Source organism: Bidens hawaiensis, unplaced genomic scaffold (assembly GCF_021521415.1).
Source record: "Bidens hawaiensis isolate Kalapana, Puna unplaced genomic scaffold, B.hawaiensis_p1.1 tig00025969_1, whole genome shotgun sequence".
NCBI classification, from domain to species: domain Eukaryota; kingdom Viridiplantae; phylum Streptophyta; class Magnoliopsida; order Asterales; family Asteraceae; genus Bidens; species Bidens hawaiensis.
Genome location: NW_027494168.1, coordinates 129531 through 139474, shown reverse-complemented (window position 1 = coordinate 139474; position 9944 = coordinate 129531). Strand labels below are relative to the sequence as shown.

Sequence of the window (9944 nt, the reverse complement as noted above, 5' to 3'; positions counted from 1 at the left end):
AATACAACATTAACGTACATATGCACCACATCGACTTTTATTTTATTATTATTATTTTTTTCATATAATACAACACTACTACACATATACAATACGCAAATATTGAATATATGCAATAAAACACTATTAAACTCAAAAATACATAGTATACACATGTGTAATACAACGGTATTGCACAGTAATACGTATGTGCATTACAGCGTTTTTTTTTTATTTTTTTATTTTTTTCGAGTGAAATATAAGAAAATATAAGAATAATGGCTAAAACAGAATTTTGAAAATATTTTTATTTTTAATTAAAAATAATTCTTTAGGAGTTTTTAAATTTTCTCTCTAAAGGTAAGTTTTCTCTTGATCCTCTCCCTATATATATATATATATATATATATATTATGAGGTTAGACTAAAAAGTAAAGTGTGTCTAGAATGTGTATGAAGAAATCTGAAGCGTTGGATTTGATGACCCACTCATTGTGTTTTTCCATGATGCGTTATATTATTAAAGTTGTTTTATAACAATTTAGGTACATAAACGTCTAATGCGTTATATTATATGTGGAAACTATCAATATATAATTAATAATTGCTGGAATAAAAACTTTATATGCAAACTTTGTACTAAAACAACACATAAACACTATATACAATCATTAAACTATTAAAACCAATCATCTATTTAGTTTCACGTAAACACCATAAACTACATTCATTAACAAAAACACTATATATAAACTAAGAATTAAAACATATTATTTTGAACATTATATATAAACTATATGCTAATAACAAAAACACTATATACAAACTAACTTTTAGTGATTATAAAAAACAAGAAAACTATATGCAGACTAAGAATTATAAAGATCAAAACTAATATCCATAAAAAAAAACACATTGTCCATGAATTAAAAGCACCCTGTATGAACAAAAAGACTATAACTAAGACCTAAAACCATCTTCCACACCAACCTTAACGACATCATCTCAAACACCAATGCTAATGCTGTTTATATCGGTTCCAATAATTTCACCCAAATGTGTCTGCTACTGTGAGTGGAATCATATTAATAATAATAAATAAACCGCAACTGCTAGAGTGGTGGACGACGACGGTGGCGGCGCCGGTTCCAATTGAAACTTGTGTGCTGGTTGATTGGTAGCACCGCTAACCACGATTGGGTTCGAAGAGGGAACATGCAAAGATTACTGTGAGTGGATTCATATTAACAACAATAATTAAATCGTAACCGTCGAATCAGTGGACGACAATGGCGGAGCCAATGGGGACCTTCTTGGTGGTTGATTGGTAGCACCGTCAACCATGGTCAAAGAGGGAACCTAAAAAGATTAGGCCATATGATTGTTGGATCTATGGTTAGGGTTTGTGGGAAGTCTTGTTAAAGATTTGGATGTTTCAGAATATGAGAAAGAAATTGATTTAATTATTTTAAATCTTTTTTTTATTATTTAAAAAACATGTCAGATTGGTGTGGTCTACTATATACATATTCTTATATAAATATTTCTTATACTTTTAATTAATTTTGAATTAGATTCTTAATGAACATTATTCTTAGTTGGCTAACATATGGGATTTTAAGGTTCGAAAAGACAACGAGCTAATATAAAGTACTTTTAATAATCTTAAAACCGACAAATGAATGATCGAACATATTTTATATTTTCTTCATATTATTATTATATATGTTGATTTAAAAAGAATAATAAACATAACAATATCTTGTGTTCAGTTATAGTACGAGTTAATTTGAATGTGGATTTTGAATTGTGAAATATTAGTTACAAAACTTGTTTGCATGTTACTAGAATAAAACTAAAGAAAATGGAAGTGCTAAAAGAATGGTTCATAAAAGTCAACGAGAGAGAAGAAAAAAGATAAATCGATAAGAAGTGGTTGGGCTTGGAAAAGAGCTGGTGACCTTTGTTGGGCCAGAAAATTAATTAGAGGCATTATTATCAAAAGTCGGTCATGACAACAGTACTTGGATCTCAAGTAAGAAACATATTATAAAAAGGGCCCTCACAATTATTGGAAGGGGAAAGCAGAAAGGTTTTATTATACGAATTTTTGATAGCCGACTACAGTAAGGCAGAAACCTATGCAAGAAAAGAAAGAGAAAGAAAGGAGTTGGCCAACCAGATAGCGTCCGGGTCCATTACCTATTCTTCCAAACATCCTTATTAGTCGGTTTGAATTTAATATTTTCGTCATGAATTTATTATTTGAACCTATTTATTATATTTTGTTCTTGAGTATGGTTGTTGGTTAAACTCCATAAACTGCCTAGCTTATGATGAACCTACTTTAATGTTTTGATTTGACTTGGGATTATTTATCGTTATGGTTTTTATGATTTAGTAAAAGATTTACTTATAATTACGTTGATACATATGGATGCTTAGGATTGTTTGATGAGTTTTATTCCATAGTTTCCTTGATTATTGTTTATCATATGATATGTTGCTATTAGATCAATTACTTTGTGTTCTTGGTTATTTTATGATTTGATTTCATGATAACATCATAGGAATAATATTGTCAAATAAACCTAAGTGTGCCGCTAACCTAAAATCTATAAAGTGCTAGGTTATTGATAAGTCTTTATTATTTAATCTTGCTAGATTTAGTTTTTCGTAAGCAGTCCGTCTAGGGTTGATTATTTATTATTGTTTATCAAATCAATTGAATATAATAAATTGCCTTTGATTTCCGCGTTGTAAGGTAGGATTTCATTATAAAGGAACTAGATCATAATTAATTAGGTGACCATAAGGGAACTTGATTTTTAATACTGGTTTGCGTTAAAACTTATTAGAAACCCATAGGTGTCTTCTTGAAAAGGGTCAGGGGTCCTGTTCGGGTTTTCTTTTAAGTGTCTATTTTACGATCCCAGTCCATAACTAAATATTTTCCCGGTTAATTCATAATTGAAATTTAGGGGATTCTAGCCTAGGTAGTTTTCTCATCATCATCTTATTTTAAATTAACAAACTCTTGCTTTCGTTTAAATTACTTGTTTTCTTAATTAGTTTTTAATTAAAGTATTAAATTAGTATTTTAAATAAAAAACCCCCAAACAAATATAAATTAATAAGTCATGTTTGTAGTCGAGTCTAATTAGCTAATAAACGTAATTTAGAGAGTCTCTTGGGTTCAATATCCGGACTTACTTAGCTTTACTAGAGTCGATCGGTTCACTTGCCAGTTAGTAGTTTAGTCGAGTTTAGAGAGTCTAGAGTATTACTTGGTGTTTATTTTTAGTTAATTTAGTTAATAATTATTAAACTACTTTTAGCACATCAAGTTTTTGGCGCCATTACCGGAGACTCTTGACGATTGCGTTATTAGATTTGATTAGATTTGCTCGCTATATACGTGCTATTTGCTTTATTTATTGCTTTGAGTCGTAGGAGTCTAATTTTAAGTATTAGTTATTTTATTCTATTTTCAGTTTTTTTTTCGAGTCTTTTATTAGAGTCTACCAATTTTATTTTGTGTGTTTTGTAGGTACATGCCACATCTCCGTTCGCAAGGACCGCCGTTGGATTGCTTTGTACCTATTCCGTTGAAGTCCGAGGCAAGTTCATCATCGTCAGAAAGACAACCGATCACCATTGATATCTCACCAAAGTTATCACCCGCAAGTTCACCACCACCAAGTACCTGAACCATCCCAATTAACCATATGGCCGAAAATAACCGTACCGTGTACCAACAAACTTTTGAAGGGTTCCATGGAGATCACTCACCCAATATCGCTCCCGAGATTGATAACCCTAACTCATGGCAGATTCCAACTTACGTCATGACCAAAGTCACCCCACACCACCAATTCCATGGCCGTGAAGATGAAGATGCACCGTCACACATCAACCGTCTGACTCGTGTGTTCAAAACGTTCAATTTGCAAGGTGCTAATGAGGATGCGATCTTCCTTCACTTGTTCCCGTTTACACTTTCGGGTTATGCCGCCACTTGGCTCAACTCACAACCTGCTGGAGCATTCACTACTTGGGAGGCGCTTCGCAATGCATTCATCAAGAAGTACTTTCCACATGCTAAGGCTTCTCACCTCCTTGATCTGATCCACTCCTTTCACATGGAGCCGTATGAACCATATTACCAAGCTTGGGAGCGCTTTCAGAATCTGCTATCCTGTTGTTCACAACATGGTTTCACACCTTGGGCCCTTGTTGAGAAGTTTTACAATGGGCTTACTTATGAGGCTCAAGCGAGGTTTGACACAGCTGCTGGGGGTAATTTGATGGACAAGAAGAATGTGACCGAGTGTAATGAGATGTTTGAAAGTTTCGGGCGTTCTGAGTACGCGAAGAAGCCACAAGGCGGGATTTCTAATCCCGTCACCAGTACATCCTCATCTGCTCGAGGTGTACACCAGGTTAATCTGGATAATGGTATGGTTGCTGCTTTGGGGAGTCTTACCCAAGAGATAAAGAAATTACAAGATAAGGTGGATAAGTGTGAGATGTGTAGGGGTAGTCATGGTACGCTAGAGTGTCTGTTGATGAAAAATCAAGAAGTTGATTTTGTGGCTGGTCAGAACAGGTTCCCTAATGCTTACAACAACAACAATCAGACATGGAACAACTACAAGAATCAGAATCAGAATCAAGGGCAAGGTAATTCGAATTGGCATCTGACCGATGGGCCACCTGGTTTTCAAGTCCCCTATAACCAACATCAAGGACAGTATAACAATGAAGGTTCTAATGGTCAAAGTTCTAATAATGGGCCAGATCTGAGTAAGAAGTTGGACGAGATGATGCAGCAAATCGTTACTAGAGATTAAGTTACTCAAAAGACTCTTGCTAATCATGACCTGTTTTTTAAGAATCAACAATCGGCTATACTCGACATGCAAAGGTCCATTAGCGATATTTTTCGACGATTGGATGAGAGACCCCCGGGACTGTTTTTAGGATCTACTCAGCAGAATCCGGCCGCTCAACTGAAGGCAATTACTACTCGTAGCGGTAGGGTTTTGGGTCACGAGGTAAGAAAGGGTGAGGTTGAAGTTGAAGATGAGGAGGTGATGGATGAAGAGATCGAGACGGAAGTGCCGGGCAAAGTGAAGAATACCGCACCGGTTGCGCCGCCAGTAGAGAAGAAGCCGGTTGAAGTCCGGCCATCACCTATGATTGACCACTCTCATATCCCGTACCTCGCTCGCGTAAAACATCAGAAATACACGCGGGAATACAGGCACTTTCTCGACATGTTCCGATAGTTGAAAATTAATCTCCCGTTCATTGAAGCCCTCCAACACATGCCGAAATATGCGAAATTTTGAAGGACCTGTTGAAGAGGAAGGATAGGTAGGGAGAGGTTTCATCGATCCCCCTTATGGGATATTGTTTGGCGGTAGTGTTGAACCGCGTGCCAGAGAAGTTGTCGAATCTGGGTGTGTTTACGATTCCGTGTTTGTTTGGTAGTGATGCGATGAGCCATGCATTGGCGGATTTGGGTGCGAGTATAAATTTGATGCCATATTCTTTGTATGAGAAGTTGGAGTTAGGCGAGCTTACACCGACTCGCATGTCTTTATCGTTGGTCGATCGTTCGGTTAAATATCCGTGAGGTATTATTGAGAATTTTCTAGTAAAAGTAGGTAAGTTTGTGTTCCCGGTTGATTTTGTGGTGATTGACATGGAGGCCGACAAGAAAGTCCCTATCATTCTTGGTCGTCCGTTCTTACGTACCGCAAAGGCGCTTCTCGATGTGTATGATGGGAAGATCACGCTTCGGGTTGGTGATGAGAATGCTACTTATAATGTCGTGAGATCGATGAGGCATCTGGGTGATCAAGATGATTTCAGTGGTCCATGCCACTCGGTTTATTTTATTAACTCGTTTATTGCAGGTATTGATAGTTGTTTCAATTATATTTGTGGTACGGATCTCGTGGGAAGCAATGGGTTGGTTGATTGTGATGATTTGGGTGAGAATGAGTCGTGTGAGAACGATTCGGTTTGTGATGAGTTGGTTGAGATTTCGGGTTTGCCCGAGATTATGGAGGTGAATGAGATTAGTTGTGAGAGTGAGGCAGGTTCCAAGGAGAAACCCGCTCCGTTGGAGTTGAAAGTACTCCCATCACACTTGGAGTATGCGTATCTCGATGAGGCTCGAACTTGCCCGTTATTGTGTTGTCCAAGTTAACGGAAGAAGAGAAGTCAAAGTTGATAGACGTGTTGAAGCTACATAAGGGGGCAATTGTATGGAGACTTTCCAATATTCAAGGTGTTAGCCCCGCTTATTGCACGCACCGGATTCTAATGGAGGATGAGTATAAACCGGTGTTGCAACCACAAAGGCGTCTCAATCCGAATATGCAAGAGGTAGTGAAGAAGGAGGTATTGATTTGATGGATGCCGGGATGATCTACCCGATTTTCGACTCTCCATGGGTGAGCCCGACCCAAGTTGTTCCGAAGAAACTAGGTATGACCATAGTGATGAACGAGAAGAATGAGCTTATCCCTTCGCGTACGGTTACCGGCTGGTGTGTGTGTATTGACTATAGGAGGTTGAATGATGCCACCCAGAAGGACCATTTCCCATTGCCGTTTATTGATCAGATGTTGGAGCGTTTGGCAGGTCAGTAGTTTTATTGTTTTCTTGACAGTTTTTGGGGTTATTTTCAAATTCCCATTGCACCGGAAGATCAATAGAATATGACTTTTACATGCCCCTATAGCACTTTTGCATACCTGAGCATGCCGTTTGGACTATGTAACGCTCCGGCCACCTTTCAGCATTGTATGGTGGCCATCTTTCAAGACATGATAGAGACGTCCATGGAGGTGTTTATGGACGATTTTTCGGTTTACGGTAATTCTTTCGATCAATGTTTGGCTAATCTTGAGAAGATGTTGAAGAGGTGTATTGAAACGAAGTTGATGTTGAATTGGGAAACGTGCAATTTTATGGTGACGGAAGGGATCGTGTTGGGTCATAAGATCTCGAGAGATGGTATTGAGGTGGATCGAGCAAAGATTGATACTATAAGTAGACTTCCACTACCGACGAACGTGAAGGCGATTAGGAGTTTTTTGGGTCATGCGGGATTCTATCGGCAGTTTATCAAAAAACTATTCTAAAATTACCTGCCCGATGACCCGACTCCTTGACAAAGATGTGCCTTTTGTTTTTGATGATGAGTGTGTGAAGGTGTTCACGTTTTTGAAAGAGAAGCTCGTAAGTGCTCCCATTCTTTGTTCTCCCGATTGGAGTTTACCATTTGAGCTCATGTGTGATGCTAGCGACTATGCGGTTGGAGTGGTTTGGGGAAAAGGCGAGATAAACATTTTCACCCCATCTACTATGCTAGCAAGACGTTGAACAATGCTTAAGAGAACTACACCACCACCGAGAAGGAACTCTTAGCCGTTGTTTTTGCATTTGACAAGTTCCGCTCGTATCTTGTACTTTCGAAGACCACTGTTTTTACCGATCATGCGGCCTTTCGTTTCCTCTTTCAGAAGAAAGACGCGAAGCCTCGTCTGTACGGTGGATTCTTCTACTTTCCGAGTTTGACATCGAGATCAAAGATAAGAGGGGTGCGGAAAACATAGCGGCCGATCATCTATCCCGTTTAGAGGACCCGAGGAGAGAAGAGTTGCCTGAGGAGGAAATTAGAGATACATTCCCTCACGAGTCAATCGATTTTGTTGCGGCTGAGAAGCAAGGTATGCCATGGTTCACTAATTTTGCTAATTATTTGGCGAAGAATATTGTGCTGGAGGGTATGACTACGCAACAAAAGAGGAAGTTCTTCCGGGATGTGAATAGGTATGTGTGGGATGACGCGTTCTTGTTCAAGATTGGTGGTGATCGGATTCTGAGGAGATGTGTGACGAAAGAAGAAGGTTGGGATATTCTAAATCATGTTCATGAAGGGTTGACTGGAGGTCATTATGATGCGCATGCTAACGCGTAGAAGGTGTTTGATAGTGGGTTCTATTGGCCGACAGTTGTTAAAGATGTTGTAGAGTTTGTGAAGCATTGTGATGCGTGCCAAAGAACAGGTAATATTTCATCCAAGAATGAGATGCCTCAAAACCCCATACAAATTCTTGAAATCTTTGATGTTTGGGGCATCGACTTCATGGGACCGTTTCCAACGTCGAACGGTAATAAGTATATTTTGGTGGCTATTGATTATGTGTCGAAGTGGGTGGAAGCCCAAGCGTTGGTCACAAATGATGCACGGGTCATTGTGAGGTTCTTGAAGAAGTTGTTTACTCGTTTCGGTACTCCGAGAGCTATTATTAGTGATCGGGGCACCCATTTTTGTAATTCCGTCATGGAGAAAGCATTAGCTCGTTATGGGGTTACTCATCGTACCTCTGCTGCCTATCTCCCTCAAACGAATGGCCAAGTTGAGAATGCAAATCGAGGGGTGAAGAGGATTTTGGAGAAGGTGGTTGGGGCGAGTCGGAAAGATTGGTCGGAGAAGTCAGACGATGCATTATGGGCATTCCGAACCGCGTACAAGACTCCGTTGGGTACTACACCGTTTATGCTTGTTTACGGTAAGTCCTGTTATCTTCCGGTTGAATTGGAGCATCGTGCATACTAGGCGTTGAAGACGGTGAATGTCGATCTTACCGAGGCCGCGAGGAAAAGGTACTTTCAGATTCATGAGTTGGAGGAGCTTCGGGATGCAACATATTCCCGATCGTTGAACATCAAAGAAAAGACGAAAGCTTTACACGATCGACGGTTGAAAGGCGGCAAAGAGTTCAAGAAAGGCGATAAGGTATTATTATTTAACTGTCGTTTGAAGTTGTTTGCAGGAAAGTTGAGATCGAAGTGGATGGGACTGTACTTGGTAAAAGAAGTTTTCCCATATGGAGTGGTAGAGCTGGAGAATCCGGACAATGGAACATCTTGGAATGTGAACGATCATCGTTTGAAGCACTATCTTGGAGGACCGGAAGAATCAATCGAGATGGAGGAAACTCCTCTCGATCTATCGCACTGAATTGTCACACATGGTTCTTGAGTGAATACTCAAGTGTAGAGTTTGTATATTCTTTCTTATTTTTATTTCTATTTTATTTTATTTTTCCTTGAGTCACTAACGTAGTTTTTTGCAGTTTTTATTTGGTTTTAAGTTTTGAAAGTTGTGAAGGAAGATTGTAATATACGATAACTCTAAAACCCTAATATAATAAACACAATAAAGTATCACGAGAAATTACTGTGTCGAATTTTCAATACATCAAACATTGATTGTTTGATATTATAATTAAAGTCTAAGTAATTAAATTAAATACTTATAGCAATTAACATAAATAAATGAATATCTCATCAAAATACATATTATTAGTATACATTTAGTCTTTCGTTATTATTATTATATTATATTATATTATATTATATTATATTATATTATATTATATTTTAGGTGATTATAAGAAAATAAGTTAACTACATAAATAAACATAGCAACAAGAATAATAATGGAAATGAGAAATCTTTTGAAATCAATTAGCCAGCTACATGACTCAACCGACATCCGATCAGACTTGCAACCCCCCCCCCCCCCCCCATCTTTCGTTTCAAGCTTCTAACATTAGCATCTTAAATTACGGGATTTTGACTATCATTTGAACGTATTAGACTACCCATCCAACCGATTCACTACCCATAAAACCCTTACCGCCGCAACCATCATCTACTTTGCGGCGCCACCGTTACTGCAACTCGCCGGAGAAACCACCGCTACACGAGTCCTCGCTGGCATTGGCGGTAGCCATACAACCATCGCTCGCGTCCGCTCCCTGCTCGTATACGTTAGGTCTTCGCCGCCACCGCACTAGTTGTTGCCGAAAATCAAAACCGCCGACGTCGTTGTAGAAAAGATCAAAGGTAACACTCGAATACGATATCGAACTAAT

At 38.5% G+C, this 9944-nt stretch overlaps 1 protein-coding gene across 1 annotated transcript; it reads left to right on the top strand.

Moving 5' to 3' along the window:
- Nucleotides 1-8344: 8344 nt before the first annotated feature.
- On the top strand, nucleotides 8345-9025 carry LOC143572562 (uncharacterized). Its single transcript, XM_077057692.1, has 2 exons — nucleotides 8345-8566; nucleotides 8621-9025. The coding sequence occupies exons 1-2, from the start codon at nucleotides 8345-8347 to the stop codon at nucleotides 9023-9025; spliced, it is 627 nt and encodes a 208-aa protein (XP_076913807.1).
- The last annotated feature ends 919 nt before the right edge of the window (nucleotides 9026-9944 follow it).

Coding starts and splice junctions, on each gene's coding strand:
- LOC143572562 (XM_077057692.1), top strand. CDS start 8,345: ATGGAGAAAGCATTAGCTCGTTATGGGGTTACTCATCGTACCTCTGCT. Junction 8,567..8,620: donor GTACTACACCGTTTATGCTT/GTTTACGGTAAG, acceptor CGTGCATACTAG/GCGTTGAAGACGGTGAATGT.